Here is a 22,785-nt window from a genome sequence, read left to right as displayed (position 1 = left end):
TATTAGTAGCAGTGAAATACGCTGTAGTCTAAGACATAGATTGTATGTTGTTGCAGATGTATGGTTAATGTTAAAATATGAAAAGTTTGCTTTTGGGTATGTAGTTACTATGTTGTATATGCATGGATTGTGAGTTTGTTGTATTAATGATAATCTAACTTTGTGTAATAGTTACAGATCTATGAAATCCTGGACAGTGTGATTTATATCCAAAAGCAAAGGAGTTTCATTCATAATACTATACACATAGGCATAGTTTAGTCTGCTGATGTAACAGCTGGAAACAAAATAAAATGTTTTGTTGAGCTAAATGTTTACTCCCTAAACAAAAGATCACTATAAAAAGAGGAAGTGTTTTTCAAGTGGGACTTCAGTCCATATCAATTTTCTACCCAACAAAAAAACTAAATCTAGAACAGCAAAAAGGGGTACCACTAGGTCTAGGGGTGTCACAGCCACGTTGTTGATTCCACTTGCTTCAACTCCATCCAAATTCTGTGCAACACAAAAAAAAATACAGGACCCATTTAGATTCAGCCAGGCAAAAAAATTAGGCACATAAATTTTGAGCTACCAAAATTTACAACATGACCTGTTCTGGGGTTACATTTGTAGGGTTTGATTGATGTCCAGTTGGTTGTTGCTTTGGCTTCTTTCTCTTTGGTTGCCAATTAGGGTTTGCTGGTGCACCTTTACATGTCCTATGATAGTGCCTCTTCTGTCCACATTTGTTGCATGTCACCTGGAAGCTCTTCTTCACCTTGTGTCTTTGTTCTCTCATCTGAGCCTCTGCCACCACATCAACATTCCTCTTTTTAGTTGGTCTTCCAGGGGGTCTCTTAATGTTTGGTGCCTCAGGTTGGAGACAATTCCTTGTCATCAATACCACCAGGTAGCGCATTACTCTTCTTCTTCTTAGGAGTATCTGGCTTTCCAACACTCCTCTTCTGTTTCACACTAATTCCACCCTTTTTAGTCTTGCTCACAGGCTTCTTCTTGGCCTTACCTTCTTCACCACTACTGCTACTACTGGATTCAAAACCAGGTGGAGGGGGTTTATAGGGCTCATCTTCGGTGGTCTCATATGCATCGTCAGAAGAGGAAGAATCAACTTCAACAGCTTCATCCACTGTACTACCTACAACAACATAATCTGGATTGCTAACATTGTGTTCAAAATAGATCACAAGCAAATCAGACTCCATATCCTCCATCTTTTTGTCACACATCTGGTTAATCTCCTTATCTCCCTTAAGAACATGCAATCCAGATTCCAAGTCAGGAGCAGTACCATCATACCAATAAACCTCTTTGTAGCTAGTATACCCTAAACCCGTAAACATTTCCACCAAACCCTTGAAGTTAACATAGTCTATATCTAACGGAGGAAATGTTTCCACCTTTCCATCAGAGTAGTGCAACACTCCATCAGAATCCCTTTCGAACCAACCCCCATGGTGAAAAACATGGACAATTTTATATGACATCTGCCAGAAGAAAAATGTGCAACACTTTTGATTAACTAGCTACTATATTCATCCACACCAATCATAACCAATGAAAGTGACTAAGGGTATCAAAAAAAGATTACAAAAACCCAAGTTTACAAAGTACAACCAACTCAGAAAGTAGCGAACGAATTAAACCACACTAACCTTTGTACCGCCGTCAACGTCTCCGTCAACAAAGCCTTCGCCACCTCCTCGCTGGAACTCTTAGTCAGCTTGTTTTGGAGGAAACCGTTTCGCTTTCCTAGGGTTCGTATGTAATTATGTGTTCTAAGTGGGGGTGATTTCCCTACTGAAGCTACATGTAAGGGAGAAAGGGGGAGAGGGTCAATAAAACGCGTGTCTCTCCTTCCCTTCAAACGACGACGTTTTAATGACTAGGAAGCAGTCAAATTGTCTTAAGAAATTAAGCTGATGTGTACATGCCAGATCACCTGTTCACTGTCACATGTCAGCGTTTTCCGTCGAGTTTCAACCGAGGGGGCCACGGAAGGGTCGATATGTCTAACGGAGCGAATAGACAGGGGCCGATTCGTCAATTTTTAAATTTTAGGGTGCGGCTAGTCAATTTTCAAAAAGGACAGGGGTCGGAAAGGATATTTACTCTTCTTTTTGGATTCTTGTATTATAATTGAAAAATGTAATATTTGAATCAAAACTTGAAAACTCTTTCACATGACTATTTGAATTCGGCTAGGAATAGTGGTTCAATTAGTGTGCGACACATACATGATTTTCAATCACTCTAATTTTAAATAAGTGGTATATAATTCGAATTAGAACAATTTTTGAAAATTATGTTTTCTTTTAAGATTTAACTGGATAGGACTAGTTTAAATACGTGACATAAATTCAACCTAAGGACTACTTTTAAATTTTATTTGAATCTAAAATTAGTTTTTATGCTTAACCTCTTAATTAATTAAAGTGACGCCTAATTAATGTTTGAGAAACTGAAGAATCAAAGAATTGAAAATCAGTTACTACAAATTTTATTGTGAAAGATTTTTATAAACTTTAAGATAAATAATTAAGATTGATTATCTTAAGAGTATAAACATCTTCAAAATCCTTCACTCTTATCATCACTGTCTTTTTCAATTCAACATTCAAGTATTTGAATTCAATTCTCTCACTGCTAAAGAAAAAGTATTTTAGTGAGTGATTTGTCAAATAATTGGTCTCAAACCGCTGAGAAAAAAAGGTTTAATTTCATTGTGGATGAGGATTTTACAGGGACGGACAAATGATAATGGCATGCATGTGCTTTGAATTTTGGCAAAAATTCTCAAAAAATGAAAATCACTCATATCCACTGTAAAAGCTAAGAGATTATGATATCCACTTGGTTAATTTTTAATACAAATGTGTGTAAAGTCCTATACTCTTATTTCATCAGCAAGGTTCAATGAGCAGAGAGCTCAACTGAGAGAGAGAAAGAGTAAACTGCTTAATATTTGTTCATCTATTTTTTCTACAACGGAATGAAAGTACATTATATCTCACTTTTTTGTTGTTGTTGGATTTTCCATCTCAACAAATTAAGAACTAAGTCGTTGCGAATTTGAGTTCTATTTAAGAGTTTATTGCTAACTAATGAGTTAGTGTATGCACAAGACAGGATTCAAATTTTTAAAACTTGTGTAGGTGAACAAGTGAGTTGATCACTCAACTAACCTAAATTTGTTAGGTTGTAACTAAGTTGTAAACTCAAGTGCAATCAACTTCATGTAAAATTAATAGTTGATAGTCGTTAAATAATTTGAATAAATTGACTAAATTTTTATCTAACGACTCTTAGTTATCAATTTCACGTAAAATTGACTACACTTAAGTCTCTACTTGTACGGCTGTACCTAAATGCTAGAGTCATAAAAGAAAAAAAAAAGGCTAGAGTCATAACAACTGTCAAAAGGAAAAGTGTTAGCAATAGTATTTAACAGAATTAGTTGACGCGGGTAGTTTGACACTTTGACTTTCTTTTTTATAATTTTTTTTTAGTTCGATTGTTATGTAACAACATTAAATATTTATATTTTAAAATATAATTAGAAATTTATATTTAACAAAATTTTTTTGGATTATCACTATAAATTATTTGTTTTCTATTTATTTAAAGTGCAAATTTTACTACTAACAAGATTTATCATTTTTGACTAATATTTAGTCAACTCTAAACACTAAAAACTAAATTCTAAATTTAAATCTTAAATTTTAATTGTATAAAACTAAAATATTTGTTAAAATGTTGACTAATATTAATAAAAAGTATTAGTGTTCTGATATTTTTTTTATTTAAAACGATAATTACGATGATATAAATTTGTCTATTTCTTTGATTAAATACTAATTTATCTAATATTATACACGATCAACAATTAACTTATTAATTCTTTTTGTTAAAATTCATTTATTGGATACAAAAATTATTAAAAACTAATCTTTTGTTTTGGAAAAACCCCAACATAAACTATTACATACTTTAATTGGTAGAACGGAGTTAATGCTGGGTCATGGATTGCATGTGATGATGTTATCTTTCCAAGAGCTAGTACTGGTGACCACGTTCATTGCATGAAAACAACGCCCCCTCTAACAAAGGACTTGTATAAGTATGAGTGTATGACCGGTCTCTCTTATGTAGTGTTTATTTTGAGCTGTAGACTGAGATTTAGTATTATATTTATTGATACAGAAATTAATACTAAAATTTCAGTTTTTATCTCCAAAACTTTTAAAAAGAGGGGACACAGAAGGTTGAAATTTTTTGGAACGAAGATTAAAACTTTAATAACATTTTACATTTAAAATACTCCTATTTCAATTAATTAATTCCAACTTTATTCTTTGTACAAATTAAATTAGAATTTTATTCTTAATTTCTTATTTCAATCTATATCCCCAACTTTACACTAAACATAATACTAACACTTATTTCAATTTCTGTTTCTTAATCTCTGTCTTTCAGTCTTAATTTTTCAGTCTCTGTCTTTGTCTCTTTTTCAAACGCTACCTTAATTTCACTTATTTGATTTGAAAACACTAAATTACTTGAGAAAAATATATATTGGAAAATTTGATATCTAACATTCTTTTTTCTTTGGGTTAGTTGTTTTTTCATTTGACATTTGATTTGCTTAGGGGTGTGCTTGGCCCAGCCCGGTCCGAAGACCCGGCCCGGTCCCGAACACTTTAGGGGCTAATTTTATGTGATTCCATCGGGTTTAGGGTCGGGTATGTGTTTCAAAAGTAGACCCGGTCATTATTTCGGGTTGGGTCCGGGCCATAGCTCGGGTCACCCGAAATCGGCCCGGTGGCCCGGTCGTCATACATAATTAATATTTTGTGTTATTAGTGATGGATGATGGCTATTATTATGTGAAATTTAAGTATTGTAAACCTTAATATTTTGTGTTATTAGTCATTATATATAAGACTATAAGTTAATGTTTTATGTTTAAAATGCATAAGACTTTAGACTAATGCATAATCTTGTGTTATTTGTATTGATTTAAATATTTGGTGTTATTAGGCAATATTAGTATTGATTATGGTTATACTTTAATTTTAGAGAAGAGTTAGTTCTTATTATATTTTTCTAAGTGAATTTATCATGTCAAATAATGGTTGGAGTCTTGGAAATTTGGATATTTTTACATGCTAACTTACAAGAAGGTATCAAGGTAATATAATGTTAACGGCCCGGTTTTCACCCGGTTTTTACCCGGTATAATCGTGACCCGAAAGTGTATAGGTTTCATCGGGTCTAGGGTCGGGTTCGGGTCTAACAAATAGGCCCGGTATATATTTCGGGCCGGATCTGGGTCACATCAAACCCGGTTTCACCCGGCCCATGCACACCCCTATTTGCTTGCCTTTTGGTGACCTGTTTGCTTTCACTAAGGAACTAAGCCCAAGAAACAAAACAAACTCTTAAGTATCACATTTGATCTATTTGGACCTAAAAGTTTAAATGTTATTTGACAAAGAACAAAACCAAAAAAAACTCTAATGTGTTTATTTGCTTCTTTCGGTTACTCATTTGTTTTCAACTAAAGACCTAAACCCAAGAAACAAACAAAATCTAATTCTCACATTTGATTTGCTTGGAGGTTTTCTCTTTCTTTGATGACATTTGGTTGGAGTTTGAATATTGTTTTGACAAAGAAAAAAACAAAACAATATTTGCTTGGACTGGTGGATTGATCACTTATCTATTTAAGTAAGTATCAGGAATTCGAATCCCTGTGTGCATACAATAATTCATTAGTTAATGACAAATCTTAAATAGAATTCAGATCATCGACAAATTAGTCTTTAACCTGTCAAGCTAAAAAATACCGTGAAAAACTAAAAAAGAATAAAACAAAACAAAAACAAAATAATTTTCAAAGCTATTGACTAAAAAATATATTTTGACTCTTGGAACAAAAAGAGAAAAAAAAAATAAATCGCTAAAAATATTTATAAAAGATTTATGTGCAAACAAAAATATTATTGAAAAATAATAAAACAAAATTAAAAAAAAAAAGCGAGGAAGATTTTTTATGTAAAAAATGACCAGAGAAAGGAAAGATTTTGATAAAAAAATTAATAATTATATATAAATGTTAATATTTATCTTTTTGTTATATTATGTTTATCCCTAAAATAATAAATAAATCAACTAAGAAAATAGTGATAATTAGCTTCATGATACTAACTAATTAGGGATTATTTAGAATATATCTTATAATATCAGTCATTTGTTTAAGCAAGTATCAAGAATTTGAATTTTGCTTACAATGATTTATTAGGCAATGTTAGACTCTTAAATAGAGTTCAAATCTATTACAGATTAATCCTTGATCTGTTATATTAGAGTATACTGTGAAAAACAAAAAAAAATATTTATACATACATTTTACTTTATATATTTTTGCTCCTATTGCTAAATTTTTTTGGGTTCATCACTAATATATGTAAATATGCAAGTGATGAGAAGAAATTGTGTTAGGCACATTTAAAAAAATATTATAGACAAATTTACGGACAAGCAATTGAAGAATATGATTTAGATTGTGCAAAGAGTAATACTGATGTTGAGTTCTAGCAACAAATATAAAGACTAAAGAGGATGAATGAAGATGTCTGGACTTACTTCGGATTATAATGAAACCCTTAATTCATCACCTTGAAATTGTAAAACCAAAGAAAAGTCTTTCAAATTTTTCTCCTTGTCAGACTCTACAACTATGGCATAGGCTACGCAATGACATCTTGGATTTTGTCCTTTTGCAAATCAATTTTTTGCCTTTCCTGGTGCATTGATAATACTTATAGTATCACCTCATCTTTACAATATCGATGAAGTGCAGATGACGAGCTTCTACCACTTTTCCTAATTAGGGATTTTGACTGAATTTTTTAAATATTTGAAAGAAAAAAGCTACTTCTGGAAAAGGATGAGAACTATGTCGCAAAGAAAATGATGAGAACACAATATTTCAAGGCTTATAGACAAAAAGCGACTTCGTTTTTGTACTTGGCTAATTAGGGATCAATTTATTCTCCAAGCCATACGTGTCAGTAACTGACTCACTTGATTAACATGCCACGTTGGACACTACTGTAGAGTTTAATATTAAGTCAACGGGGGACAATTTGACTTATATCAATAATTATTGGAGATCTACAAAACTACTAAAATTTGTTAAGGACTAATAGGTCTGATTTAAAATTCTTTAAGAATCAATTTGGATAAAATATTGAATAAAAACATATAAATGCATCATTTTGTGTTAGGGTTTTGTTTCTTTGCCACTCCTGCCAAAGAGAGATCAGTCTTCCTCGCAGATCATCGCCTCGCCTCCTCGTTGCCGTATGACCGTCCTCGCCTCACCAGTTGCGATTCGCCAGCCTTACCTCCTTCCCCAGCCGCGCCTCCTTACTCAGCCCCTAGCCTTACCTATCCCCGCCTCCTTTGTGGCCAAAACCTCCAGGCTTCTCCTCCTCGGCTCCATGCCTCCACCACGCCGTCCAAACTCCATACCACCCAGCCTCTATCGGCACCATCTCCGTTGAAGCCACATCTACTATTCTCCGCTGTCTCGGTGAGCTTCTATTATTTACTTATTTTAACCTTTTAATTTTTAATTTTGGAGATTCATGTAAATCATCTGCTTATCTGTTCTTGTTTTTTGTAAATGTGAATATTTGCATAAAAATAATTTCTTCATAACAGTCATAAATCACTTTTATTTTTTGTATTTCACTCATCACTCCATACTTTGTTTAATCACTATTTGATCCGAATTTTTGAATCATTACTTGATTTTCATTTAATTTAATGGAAGCTTTCTGCCAACAATCATCACTACTTTCTAAAAACAAGAGCTAGTAGATCAGTGTAACAACATAAATTTTCAGTAACGAATTTCTCAAGCTTCATATGTTAAGAATTCGCAAAATTCGAGTTACATGGATAGACTTCGTTTGACGAGCCGATTTTAAATATGAAGAAAAATAAATAATAATATTTTATTATAATAATTTTTTAAGATAATAATATTTTTAGTATATTAATATTTTATTATAGTGATATTTTATGATAACAATATAATAACCGGACTTAAAAATCTACTGGCATGGATTAATGCTAGCACTCTAGTTACTAGTATTATTTATACTAGTAGCTCATATATTTACTCTAGAAGTATAGTTACTAATGATATGATATATCTAGCTTTAGTACTTATCTCCTTAATATATTTTATTAATTTAGTTAGGGTGACTAATCACCTTTGAAATTTGGGTCGTGCTTATTTGAGCCACCTCCTGCTTGTTTTTCCAATCCTCACATATAACCTTGAGAGCACCTCCTGTTTTCTTTTTCTTCTTCGTACGTGACTTAGAGAAAGGATAATGAGAGAGAAAAGTTGAAAACTTCATAATTGGCGAGCTTCTGAGGTTTGACCTTTTTGATTTTAAAATTCCAACGAAGATTCTAAACCGATTAAAGTGTATGTCTCTTCCTTCTCTATACAACCATACTATAGATTTGTCAAGGTGAGGAACTTCTTCTTCAACTTGTGATGAAGATTCAGTTATATATATATATATATATATATATATATATATATATATATATATATATATATATATATATATATATATATATATATATATCCCAAAAGTTTAAGCTGGTAGGAGAAAGCAACATTAATGGTTATATCTCTAATACACTCCCTCAAACAAGAGCCTCTTTTGGGTTTGCTTGATTTTTAAATAGGCATTATTTTCTCTTTTATTTGCCTTATGCTATATTTTCATTTTTTGGAGTTCACCAAAGATCGAACTCTAGACCTTTCGAACATAAAATTTTGATATCATATCATAAAAGTATTTAAAAGAGAGACTTAATGGGCATTATGGTGTCATTGCATACATAATTGGACAAACATTATCATCCATTCCCTATATATTATTGATATCACTGATACCAGAAGAACTTGTTTATTACCTAACTAATCTTTACCATAGTTTTCAACGCTTGAGTGTACTTTACTTGTGTCCTATTTGTTTCTGTGATGTTAGTTGAGAGCCTTATGATGATTGTTGTCAGCATGGTTCAAAATTTCTTGGCTGGAATAATCACTGGTTGTGAAATTCTAGGAATAATGATGTTAAATGATGGACTCTATAGGTCGCCAAGTGATCTTCCTAAACCAATTTGAAAATACCCTTTTATACTACATTTCAATTGACAAGTATGCATACCAAAGATTGTTCAAGAATGAGTTTGAAGGTCTAAAATTAACCAACAAAAATAATAGTGATCAAGTTGGGGAGCATATGAATAACATTAGTGGTGAAAGAAATGCTGAAAGACTTATGGAAGTAGAAATGTGTCGGTCAAAGTGGGTTGATCTTTTCATATTATTAGGATGAGTGATTTCATGACAATATATATATATATATATATATATATATATATATATAATTTATAAGTCGTTTTTGATCGGAAAACTAGGAAGGACGCCAGTTAGAAATCGTCGAAAGAAAATCAGTTTTTGCAAGCTAAAACGAAGAGGTAAGGTTTGGTAAATTTATAACGAATTAATTGTGTTCTTGATGCTTGATAGATGGTTGGCTGTTGTTACTTGAAAATTGAGTATTTACGCAGTGTTTTAACGTATTTTTGGTGGCTGGATTATGGGACACTGGGTGCCCCTCCCTTTAAAATTCATAGGCGTTGGACGCCCTCCCTTTTTGTTCCTTAGGCACTGGGTGCCCTATTTGTTGCTTCTCTGGGCTCTAGGCACGCTGCCTTATGAATTCTTGGGTGCTGGGCGCCCCTCACCTTGAATTTCATGGACGTTGGGCACCCCACTATTGGTTTCCTTGGGCGCTGGGCACCCAACCATACACACGCTTGAAGGCGCTGAGGGCCCAACCATGCAACCCTCTTGGGTGTCGAGCATCCTGTGTTTTAAGTCCCTGGACGCTTGGCACCTGCATGTTGCGATGAATTTCGCGTTTCGAAGGTGCTTGGTGTTGGACGTGGGCGCTAAGTGCTATGCGTTGTGACTTGCGGCGTTGGTAACCATGATTGCCACTAAGTACCAAAGCACAATATGACGGAGTTTCATAAAAAACCAAGGAAAATATAATTTGATGGAAATTCAAAGATGAAAATGTAATTAATCCAAATGTTAAGGGGTTAAAATCTAGTAAACTAAAGTTTAGGGATTAGAATATAAATAACTAAAGTCTTAGGGTTAAAAATTAATATTTAAAGTTAAAAAGACGTAAGAAAGAATGAAATAAGAGATAAAAACATAAAGACAAGTAAGTAAAAATTTTTAAGAATATAACGATAATTATAGTAAAAGACATAAAAGGATAACTTAAAGGTCTAGATTCTAGGAATTTTTTCATAAAACATCTATGGAAAGGTATGAGGAGAGGATTATAATTAATCATGGCCTTAAAAGAAGACCAAGAATGTTGTAAAAGTTATTAATAAGAAATAAAAGAGACATGAGATTAATAAAAGTGGGCTTGGCCCTATGCTATATTTTCATCTTTTCGGGTTTACCAAGGATCGAACCCTAGACGTTTCGAACATAGAGTTTTGATAGCAAGTCATAAAAGTATTTGAAAAAGAGAGACTTAATGGTGTCACTCTAAACATCATTGGACAAACATTATCATCCATTCCCTACATATTATTGATATCACTGGTACCAGGAGAACTTGTTTATTACCTAACTAATCTCAAGTGATCTTCCTAAACCAATTTGAAAATACCCTTTATACTACATTTCAATTCACAAGTATACATACCAAGGATTGTTCAAGAATGAGTTTGAAGGTTTAAAATTTACCAACAAAAATAATAATGATCAAGTTGGGGAGCATATGAAAAACATTAGTGGTGAAGAAATGCGGAGAGACTTATGGGAAGTGGAAATATGTCACTCAAAGTGGGTTGATCTTTTCATATTGTTGGGATGAGTGGTTTCATGATAATATACACATCATAATTTATAAGTCGTTTTTTTTTTTTTTATCGAAAAACTAGGAAGGACGCCAGTTAAATCGTCGAGAGGAAATCAGTTTTCGCAAGCTAAAACGAAGAGGTAAGGTTTGGTAAATTTATTACGAATTAATTGTGTTCTCGATTCTTGTAGATGGTTGGCCATTGTTACTTGAACATTCGGTGTTTACGTAGCATTTTAACGTGTTTTTTGTGGCTGGATTCTGGGGCATTACGCGGTTGGGCGTCCCTTCCTTTAAAATTCATGGGCACTGGGCGCCCTCCCTTTTTGTTCCTTAGGCATTGGGTGCCTTATTTGTTGTTTCTCTGGGCATTGGACACCCTGTCTTATGAATTCCTAGGTGCTGGGTGCTCCTCATCTTGAATTTAATGGGCGTTGGGCTCCTTACTATTGGTTTTCTTGGGCATTGGGCGCCCAACCATACACACGCTCGAAGGCGCTGGGGCCCAACCATGCAACCCTCGTGTGCGCCGGGCACCCTGTGTTTTAAGTCCCTGGACGCTGGACACCTGCATGTTGCAATGAATTTCGTGCTTCAAAGGCGCTGGGCATTGGACGTGGGCACTAAGCGCCATGCGTTGTGACTTGCGGTGTTCGGTAACCACGATTGGCGTTAAGTACCAAAGCACAATATAATGGAGTTTCATAAACAATCCAGGAAAATATAATTTGATGGAAATTCAAAGATAAAAATGTAATTAATCCAAAGGTTAAGGGAATGAAATCTAATAAACTAAAGTTTAAGGATTAGAATATAAATAACTAAAGTCTTAGGGTTAAAAATTAATATTTAAAGTTAAAAGGACGTAAGGAAGAATGAAATAAGATATGAAAATATAAAAAGCAAGTAACGTAAAAATTTTCAAGAATATAACGGTAATTATAATAAAAGGCATAGAAAGATAACTTAAAGGTCTAAATTATAGGGATTTCTTCATAAAACATCTATGGAAAGGTACGAGGAGAGGATTATAATTAATCATGGCATTAAAAGAAGGTCAAGAATGTTGTAAAAGTTATTAATAAGAAAGAAAAGAGACATGAGATTAATAAAAGTGGGCTTGGCCCTAAAAGATTGAGAAAAGCGAAATATGTAAGCTAAACATTGTTTGTAGAAACTAAAGATTGTTGATTGGGCCTCTGGGCCAGAGAATGTTTGTTGGTTTGGGCTGTTGGGCCGGATATAAAAGACGGAAAAGTGAATTGATTTGCTTTCTAGACATACTCAGCCAGAGTGTTGCTCATGTAAGGTAAGGTTGCTTATAGAGATATGACGTGCGTATTCAGCCAGAGTGTTGTTCCTATAAGGCAAGGTTGCTTATAGAGGTATTGATATAATGTGCTTGATTTTGTTTAGCTCTGAAAATGCCATATCTGGCCAGGTGTGCCAGGTTATGTCGGGAGTGGGTAAGAACCGACGTATGAGCTCATGACCTGCACTAGGACTAGACATGCATCATACTAGTTTACGCATCCTTTTTTGTTATGCATACTTTATAAATGTATCTGTGCTTTTTGTATTATTTTTTTATGTAGTGCTTCCAGTATTCTCAATTTGCTTATTATTTTTCATATTCTCTATTTATATGCTGCTTGTCTGGTAAACAACGAAATTTAATGAACTCAACTAAGAACCTCGACCTTACTAAGAACTCCCAAGTTCTTACCCCCTATTCTCCCTTTTGGATGAAGCGCCGACGGTCCAATGATGACATATGATCGTGCGAAGGAGTAGTAGACGATATTTTGCCTTGTGATGACGTTCAGGGTGGTTCAACTTGGCTTGAGTTTTGAAGACTTAGAGTATCCTTCCCTCGCTTTTGTAGTTTAGAAGGATTAGGCGAATATAAAGTCTAGGCTATCCCGGGTGTCAGTTTAGGAATTTCTTGGATAGGTTAAGGCCTGGGAGGTCATATGTATATATATATGTATATAGTTATTGCCTAGCTACTTCTAGAGGTGGATGACTGAGTATTGTTAACTACTTTGAGATGTACATATGTGTGGTTGTCTATATCCGCTTTATCAGTTATTATTTGTGATTTTAATTATATATGTCTCTCTGTTTATTGAACCAAATTTTTTCAAAAAAATTTACCCCACAACATAACTACGTTTTAACAACGAATCAGACTTATGTAGTAAATACTAGTTAAAGATAAGGAAAGTAAGTTAGTAATACTTAACTTCTAATGTGATCATGACATGATAAAAGTTAGGTCGTTACAATCAGAATTATCAAAATTTCCAACCAAGTATTGCCAACAAGTGTGTTATTATTACATAAAGATTTTTTTTCAAGTAATTTTTTTAAATATCTTTTAGAAAAATAAAATAATTTTATATTTAGATGTTTTATCTAAAAATATGTTTTTATTTAGTAATTATGTTTGAATATAATAATATAAAAATATTATTTATTTATTTATTATGTTAAACATATGTATTTTTTAAAATAAAAAAATCTTTTTAAAAAAAATATAAATGATAACTTTTAAAAAATTATTTTTTTCATTTTTTAATATTTTTATTTTTACTATTAAAATTTTATTAAACACAATAATTTTTTTATTTTTTAATAATTTAATAGAACCAAACAAACACTTATAAAGTACCAATGGCCAATTTAAAAAAAAAAATATTTTAACATCTTAGAAAATCAACTTGAAGAAAATGTCTTCTGGATGCAATATATTTATTGTTGCACATTTGTTATTTGTTAATTTATGTTTGGACCATTGTTCTGAAAATTGAACCGAATAATCGGTTTGAACGGATTAATCAAAAACCTGTCATTTATTCGATTCGGTTGATATGTAAAAAATGGGCTTAGAAATCAGTTAAACCGGAAGTTAATTAGTGAACCGTGAGAACCGTCGGTTTTTTTTCGGTTTAGTGGTATATATGCTAAAAAAAAATCAAACGTTCAGAACCCCTCAGTCCCTCACCCCCCTGCCCCTTTCTCTCTCTCTCCTCTTCCGATTGTCGGTGTTGTCGCCGCCGGCAGAGACAGAATTGGGTGCCGTCGTCGCTCGTGGAAGGTCTGCTTGCTTCTCGATCCTCTTCTACTCGACGTCGAGTGCTTGCTCGGAACTGTTGGCAACGCCGCCGCGAAGGGCTTCTCCCTCGTCGTCTCTGCTCGATTTGTTGGTGCCCATCTCTCTCTTCGAGTTCTCCCTCTATCCGAGGCTCCGAGCTCTCTCTGTCTCTCTCTCACTGCGACGTCTCTCTCTGATCGGCTGTGGATTATTCGCCGCGCCGTCACCTTCCTTCCTCCCTCGCCGCCGGTAAGCACTACTGCCTCAATTTATTTTTGGTTATTTTCTTAATTTTATTTATTCTGATTTTTGAGTTGTTGGCCGTTGATTTTTCTGATTCTGCGCTGTTGGTGAACATTGTTAATGCTAGAATTTTTTCTGATTCTGAGTTGTTTATGTTAATTCTGAAGTGTTGATGGTGGTATGGTAAAATTGTTTTTCATCATTTCTCATCTTTCAGTAGCACAAATTACATTTTCTTTTTGTACATTTTTTGTTCAAATTTATACACTTCTTTGAACTTTGAAGTATGCTGAAAAGTGGAAAGAGTGTTTCAAATTTTTTTGCATTGAAAATTCCAAGCAAGTCCCTTTATTCTGGGTTTGTCAAAGTTTCTGGTTTATATCATTTATGATTATGAATATTTAGTTTATTTGTTATTATTCTTTGTTTTAGTACTGATTTTCCCAATTGATATGGTTGGAAAATTTGTAGGAGAATGAGAAGGAGAACATCAGAACATCACAAGCAATACTATTCAACAATATGATATATTGATATTGCTATTGTTTTTTTGGTGACTTTATGATATTGCTATTGTAGAACGTTATAATTCTTATTGTTATTCTATTGTTATTTTTTTGTTTTTATAATTTTTATGAAATTAGAATAATTGTTTGTGGTTGAACATTATTTTTTTGGTCATTTAAGTGCATTTTGATTTTGATGAGTAATAAAGATTGATGCTTGAAGTTGTTTGTGGATTTTTAATTATAAATTATGGATAATTTATTATGTGAAATTATAAAATTTTAAATTTTATTAGTTTAAAAATTATTGATTTTAAATATTTAAAATTATATATTAAATTTTTAATAATTTTATTTTATATTTAATTACACTGATTGAATCTCGGTTGAACCTTTGAACTATTGAACCAGTCATTCTACCGGTTTAGTAACCGGTTCGGTTCTCGCAACTTTGGTTTGGACGTTGTTCATAGTTTTGTGAATTTTAAAATTTAATTTTGCATACTGGATTTTAAAGGTTTCCAAACATAACTACATAAGAATTCCTCTGAGAAATGAATCCTATTCAGTTCTATTCAATATTCCATAAAAGAGAAACAAAGAAAGAAAACAAAAGTGGAGATTAAGTAAATTAATGAAGAATAGAGGTGTATTTCTCTTGCAGGGATCAACCACTGTCTTGTAACCAGGATTATTATTATTTGCTTCAATTTTCGTAACCCACCAATTTTCTTATTTGCTTGTTCGTATTCTCTCTTTTTCTCCTCCCTTTCAAGCTCTATGCCACCTCATCAATAATAAAACCATTCAATAGATCAGATCTTTTCTTGAGTCGATTTACTCAATTGTTACTTGTACGATTTACATCTTGCTATGTTTTTGTTACAGTTGGCGTAAGAAAAGGTGAAGAATAGTGAATTCTAACGTGTGAAGATGGTAAGGGATCTTCAATTCTGATTCTTGAATTAGTTTTTTTTTTCCGTTATTTTAATTTTAATTTTATCTACTGAGTGCAAATGCTTTGGTTTTTCACATCCATTTTACACATTTGTTTTCAGTCCGCGCTATTCAATTTCCATTCGTTCCTTACTGTGATACTACTTGGAATATGTGCCTGCACTTACTTCAAGATGCAGTTTCCAGCAGTCCTTGAACAAAGAACTGGGTATGTATTTGTATCTATATACACACGTTTTACCTTTCATTGTTGCTTCTTGTTGATCCAGGATTTAGTAAAATGTGATAGTGATGGGTAATAGATAATAGACATATAATAGATTGCACTATTGTAGTGTTTATGGAGATGTTGAACTGTTGATTATCCATCATAGCTTCATCTAAGTGCACATGCTTTCGTTATGAATGTTGCTTTTTGGTGTGTTGTTGTGAGGATATAGTATTTACTTTAGGGTTAGGATATTAATCTATGTTTCTTGGAGCAATTCAATTTGCCCACATGTTAGATGTAGATGACTAGCTTTTACTTAGTAAAATGGCATATGTGATACTCTCTTGATTTTCAGATGGAGGAGAATGGAGAAATAGAGAAGCTTTAGTTCAGCCATGAAATTTTCTATCCCATTTTTAGCCTTCAACCCAAAACACCCATTTTCTAAACCTTTATCAGTTTTACCTTGTTTGGGAGCTTATCTAAACATCTAAACATGGAAAACAATTGGGGATAATATAGTTCCTTGTCCTCAATGTGCTCCCTAGTCTTCCTAATGTTATTTTTATTGAACATTTTAGAGTTCTTTTAATCAACATAGTTATTAATCTTGAATACTAAAACAGAGCAGCTGAACCCTAATATGCTGCAATAGGATACAGGAGAGTGAGATTGTTATCACATTGAAGAGTAAGGCACAAGATGCAAACATTTATAAATAACACACAATCATCATCAATCTGATGCAAATTTAACAAGTCGCTACAACAGAAGTCCTGTAGCATAAGTGAGTAAACAAATTACAGAACCAAAACATAGTTATGTTTAGGTCTCTAGGACTTAAAGTAACTTATGTTTTAAAAACCTAAACATGGTCATTGGGTTGGAATAATTGTCTTCAATATACTACACGTAACTTTTTCATGTTAATTTCACCACTAATAGACTTGTTGATCTCTTCCTTCACTTACATTTCTACATCGTTGGCTTATTCCTCCTTTACATATTATATAGGTTCCTGTCCCTATGATCTAGAAGGACTTGAACTAGTTTTCTTCTTCACTTTTGCTTGTTGCCTCACGTTTTTTATAGGTGAACCAGTCCCAACTACATCAACCCAAAGTCAAAGTATCATTGTGAAAAATCAACACATCTCTAGCACATTCTCCATCTCCATGGGATTGGATCCTCTCATGTTAAATTTTAGAATGATCTTATTTGCTTTTTCATCATTATTTCTTTCAGAAAAAACACCCAATTTGGTCCTCAAGGAATTCTAAATCGGACGCTTTGGTCCCCAATATTTATTCACTATAAGTCCTCAAGAATTACTCCCGCCAGACAAATTTGTCCTTTCGTCATTTTGAAGGGGGACTAGGGATCTATTTGTCCAACACACATTGAAAATTTGATTGAAAGTGACCGAGGGACTAATCTGTCCGACGAGAGTAACTCTTAAGGATTTATGGTGAATAAAAATTTGTTGGGGACCAAAGTGTCTGATCCGAAAATTTGATGACCAATTTGGCTATTTACTCTTTCTTTTGTGTCATTCTTGTCTGGGTCCCATTTTTAAAATCAATGGTGAGAAATCTCACATGATAATGACTTGTGAACATCTAACGTTTGGACGATCTGTTCCCTTATCTTGACTCATTTATCCTATCAAACAATCTTTGCTGTGTTAAACGTTATTTTGATATACTTAACTAAATCCGAGTCTTATAAATTTGGTCGCCAAATCTTTTTAGAGGGCGAATTTTGACCTAAAAAGCCTTTGAAGAAACAGAGGCAAAATCGGGAAGGGTAAAAAAAAAAAGAAACCATCAATCCATAGGAAACAAGGGTCTTGGATTTTTAGTCTGCATAGCGCAGTAGTGGCTACTATATGGTGTGACTCTTGGTTGTGATTGAAACATGTGATGATACACCTTTAGCATCACAACATCCCCATGGATGGTGCGCGCATGACGGCACCATTATTTTCTGTTATTGAGTAGAGTCCCTAATTTTGACGATATTAAACATTGAATCAAGGGGAAGCAATTCACTGTTTATGCTTCCATTGTTTGCGGTTACCCTTACTCTGTCTACAAATGTTTGATAATATTCACATGTGAATTTACATGTTCGCCTCGGTCAATCACAATTCTTTTAGAATCCTTCACCTAGTTATATTATGTTTTTATTCTTTTGAATCATTGGATATATCTTTTGGATTTTGCAAATGTGTTTGCTTTCTTCATAGCATATGTTTAGAACTTGCTGAACAAGTGACATTAATGACAAGTTCTTTTGCAACAGATTTCGTGGGTTCTTTTGGAAGGCGGCAAGAATAGGTAACAGTCTCCTATTTGATTTACTACTGTGTGAAGTTTCATTTTAATTTTTCATATGCCCTTTCAAATATCTAGTTGTTTTCTTTGTTTATGCTATGGAAATAACTGGAGCAGAAAGAAGGGTAGGGAAGAAGCCATATCTGCATTTGGTTTACCATGGATTTTTATCATTTTACTTTTCCCTTTGGTTCTGTAAATTTTTTTCTTTTTTTTTCTTGGCTTTGCTCCATGTGCTTGATGCTCTAAAGATTTCTCCATTTGTCAATTTATCATGTACTGCAATATTTTAAATTAGTCAGTTTATAAACCCTAGTCCAATCCTGACTTATCAAACCATAGTTAGTTGTTCTGCACCTGCTTACCTTTAAACAAGAAGGATATGGACTCTTAGTGAGTGTTTATGACTTACCTTTCTTGGTTGAAAATCTAGGGATATAATAATTCATTATGATTTTATGATGGATGCCAATAGAGAAGGTTTGGATTTTAGTTGTAATCTCATTTTATTTCTGTGCCAATATTCATCTTTTACAACCTCAACCACTTCTATAGATATTTATGTATCTTTTCTATAAATCCTAGTTATTTTGGAGCATTCCTCCTTCAAAATGCATTTTAATGTCCTGTGATCTTCACAAGGCTAAATTATGGTAGAATCCTCGAGTCCTAGCTTTACCATTGTGGGGATGTATTGAGGAATATATTTTTATGTTAGATATTTATTTTGCCCAGAAAGCTCTAAAATGAAATGCTACAAAGTAAGTGAGCATAAAAATATATTTGATTGGATGATAATCAGTGATTTTATCTTCTTGAGTTGTTGCTAAAACAGGGGAACGATTAAGCCCGTGGGTATCCGTAGGTTGCTTTATGATGGGTGTTTCAATAATCTTCTTCTGAGCTACATTATACCTCTAATCAGTGGTAGGTTTTCTCTTTTAAACATACAAATATCGGTGGTCACGAAATTGATATTCTTGCTTAATGTGTAATTTTATTCCCCATCAAAGTTTTTAAGAGTTCCCTAAACCATATAGTGACTTGTAAGGCTGTGTTGTTTTCTGTATAATAATGTTCATAATTCGACTGCTGTAATCTTTTTGTAACTCTGATTGGCGTATTCCCTGACATGTTAATTGTTCAATGTTTAACCTGTTAAAGAAATTGAATCTTAATCTGATGGATGCTGACTTCGTGATCATTGATATTTTACCATTATCTTTGTATTTCTCTATATATAGCTTCTCAAGAACACTCTTATGTGTTGTAGACTTTTGCTTTCTGTTTTAGTGAAATTATAGATTTGTAGTCTTTTGCTAAAATTACATGTTTTGATTTTTTCCTTCTCCCATGACTTCACACCCTCCTTTCATATAAATATTATTGATCATGTTAGCATTTATGAAAATGTGTGTGTGTGGATTATGGGGTTGATGTTGAGGAGAGAAGCAGACACAATAGCATAATTTAGTTTATTATATAGAATCTAGCATAAATATTATGCATCGGTTCTTTATTAAGTTGAATAGGAGAGAAAGCTATAAAGCTGTTTCAGAACATTAAAGTAACATTCTTAATAACCGGACATGTTAAGGTTTTATCCTCTCATTCAATTAAGAAATTAACCGAAGCAAATGTTACTCCAAAGGGAAGTTTTTTCTAATAAATAATGATAACGGAATTAGCATTAAACAATGTTAATGTAGTGAAACAATGAACCAAGTGCATTATACTATTGTGAAACAAGAAGAGTGTTATTGATATTCACCAAAAGCATATGTTCAGGAATAATCAATGAATCAATGAATTCAACACTAGTCACTGATATCATTATTACATCTTATACTTAAATAAATCTTTTAAAAAAAATTGATAGATTTGTTGTTTCTGGTAATATGGCGAATACGTTAACAATTTTCAAGTTTTGTCTCACAATATTAATCAAACAGAAAAAGGAACATACATTTTTTTATCGGTGTTTCATTATCCCAATTTTAGTAATGACGTAAACGAAAAAAATTTAAAAAATAAAAAGAAAACATGCAATTCACCAAAGAAAAATAAAATGCTGAACTTTTAAAAAAAAATATTGGAAAATGAAGATAACAAAAAACTATACAAAAATAAAAAACTTTAATTAAAAATAGAAAATAAAATACAGGTCTCAATTCAGCCTTTTTAAAAATTATTTAAGATATTCTGTTTTACTTTGTGATATCAGAAAGACTAAAAATAGTTTTGGATTTCGAAATGTTTTCTTAAAAAAAAAAAAACTAATTATTCATATTTTTTGTTTAAAATTCTATTTATAGAATAATCTAATGTTGATTGACAATGAATCCTACACTGTGTTCATCAATTCTGAAAATTCAATTAACAATTACTTTTGCACTTTTTGAACTTGACATTGTATTGCTATTATTGACAACTATTCTCACACTTTTGACTTTCATGCTCTATTATTACGATTGATAGATTCATCCTTGACATAGCATATTCCAGTTATCCGGATTTAGTTTTAATTTTGATTAAAATTGTTTCTTCGATGGTGTCAATTGAAAGTTTTTCCTAATGTATTAAAATTGAGTTGTTGAAAATTAAAAAATATAACATGAATTCACAATCTTTCGATACCTTATTCGATTTAATATGTTTAATATTGATAGTCTGATTTACTATGAAATTGGAAGTGGAGCAATTGAACTGTGGATAGAATAAAGTTCTAGTACTAATCCTACCCAACTTACCCATATCATTGAATCTGTATTTTTAGCGTGTGTAAATATTTAATTGATTATACGTAAATGTATTTTGTTTCTGAGTGTGAATGTGCATTTCTAGTTTTTTTAATAAAATAAGCGATTGAATATATATAAAAGGGTAATCACCCATATAAATTATCGTGTAGAAAAATTTATGTGAATCAACTAAACAAATAATCGTTATTCGAATTAGTCTAATTCAAATTACACACATTCACAGTAATTCGAATCACACTGATTCAAATTACACACGTATACAAGCACTAATTCGAATTAACTGTACACACAAACTCACATACTAGTTCGAATTGGACTGATTCCAACTAGTACCCGGTATGTTGACTCAGTAATTCGAAGCATGCTAATTCGAATTATGAAATATTTACCAAAAATTTTAGAAAAAATATTAGTGAAATATTTGTCAAAAATATTAAAAAAAATACTATATAATATAAAAAAAATATACTACAAAAAATATAAAAAATTTATAAATATTAGTTGAACGTAAATTCTATAGCATAAATCTAATCTATGCAATTATTTTAATACACCAATAATTATATCTATATAGAACCAATGCTAAAAATCCGAGATATCATGTCTTGGAAATGGCGTGCTGATCTTCGGTTGATCTTGAGAGATGCAAATACAGTAGCAGACATCATGGCAAAGACTGTAATGAGGACTATTTCTCCCCAAGTGGAGCTTCCATTGCCTTGGAAGGAGTTTGAGAGTAGTATTCAGCGGGACTGCCTTTCTTAAGCAGTTTCTTGTTTTTTTTTTCTTTCTTAGTTTTTGTTTATTTTTCTTTTAAGTCACCAAAAAAAATGCTAAATCGAATTCAATTAGTTCGATAATACGAGTGTATGAAAAAAAATGGCATTTTATAAAGTTTAAAAATTTTTATTACGTGATAGGTTAATAACGAGTACATTACAAATTTTATAGTACTCATTGTAACAATGTTTAATTTAATAATTGTTATTAAAATTTTAGTTGTACTCGTTACAAAATAAATAATTATAATATATAAATATAAAATGAATTGATCGATTTAAAAATAGGACAATCTAATAATATTGAAAGCCATTTAATTTAAAAACATAATTTAAAAAATAAATCCTTCATATACTTACATAATTATGAATTTATAATATGATAAATACTTCTCAAAAATCTAATCTAATGCTTGACTTCTAAATACCGAGTTATTTATTTAAATAGTTTAATTTTTATCTAACCTAATATAATAAAGTATGTTTAAACCTTATTATTATTATTATCTATATTATCTCATTGTAGATAATTTTATAAAATGTGAAAATTCGTTAGAAGATTTTATGAGTACTACAAATTTATAAGTCAATTTATGTAAATCGATTTAAGATACTTTTTATAATATTCATGGTATCTTTTAAGGAAGTTTTATAAAAAAATTTATTGTGATTATTTATTTTGTAATGAGTACAACTAAAATTTTAATAACAATTATTAAATTAAACATTGTTACAATGAGTACTATAAAAGATTTGTAATGTACTCATTACTAACCTATCACATAATAAAAATTTTTAAACTTTATAAAATGCAACTTTTTTTTCATAGACTCGTATTATCGAACTAATTGAATTCGATTTAGCATTGGCTCCATATAGATATAATTGTTGGTATATTAAAAT

General features: G+C 32.1%; 1 protein-coding gene across 1 annotated transcript; it reads left to right on the top strand.

Moving 5' to 3' along the window:
- The first annotated feature begins 13,972 nt into the window (after positions 1–13,972).
- LOC112738083 (uncharacterized) lies at positions 13,973–19,524 on the top strand. The gene is made up of 5 exons (XM_025788370.2): positions 13,973–14,337; positions 15,726–15,773; positions 15,896–16,002; positions 18,310–18,344; positions 19,177–19,524. Exons 2-5 carry the CDS (start codon positions 15,771–15,773, stop codon positions 19,242–19,244), a joined length of 213 nt encoding a protein of 70 aa, XP_025644155.1. The 5' UTR covers positions 13,973–14,337; positions 15,726–15,770; the 3' UTR covers positions 19,245–19,524.
- Positions 19,525–22,785: the final 3,261 nt, after the last annotated feature.

This window comes from Arachis hypogaea, chromosome 13 (assembly GCF_003086295.3).
Source record: "Arachis hypogaea cultivar Tifrunner chromosome 13, arahy.Tifrunner.gnm2.J5K5, whole genome shotgun sequence".
Taxonomy (NCBI): Eukaryota; Viridiplantae; Streptophyta; class Magnoliopsida; order Fabales; family Fabaceae; genus Arachis; species Arachis hypogaea.
The sequence above is the reverse complement of the archived record's forward strand: the minus strand, read 5'-3'. Positions and strand labels throughout refer to the sequence as shown.

Excerpts from the sequence above, each read along its gene's own strand:
- LOC112738083 (XM_025788370.2), top strand. Across the intron at positions 16,003-18,309 it reads GTCCTTGAACAAAGAACTGG|ATTTCGTGGGTTCTTTTGGA; the intron begins GTATGTATTTGT and ends CTTTTGCAACAG. Across the intron at positions 18,345-19,176 it reads TTGGAAGGCGGCAAGAATAG|GGGAACGATTAAGCCCGTGG; the intron begins GTAACAGTCTCC and ends TTGCTAAAACAG.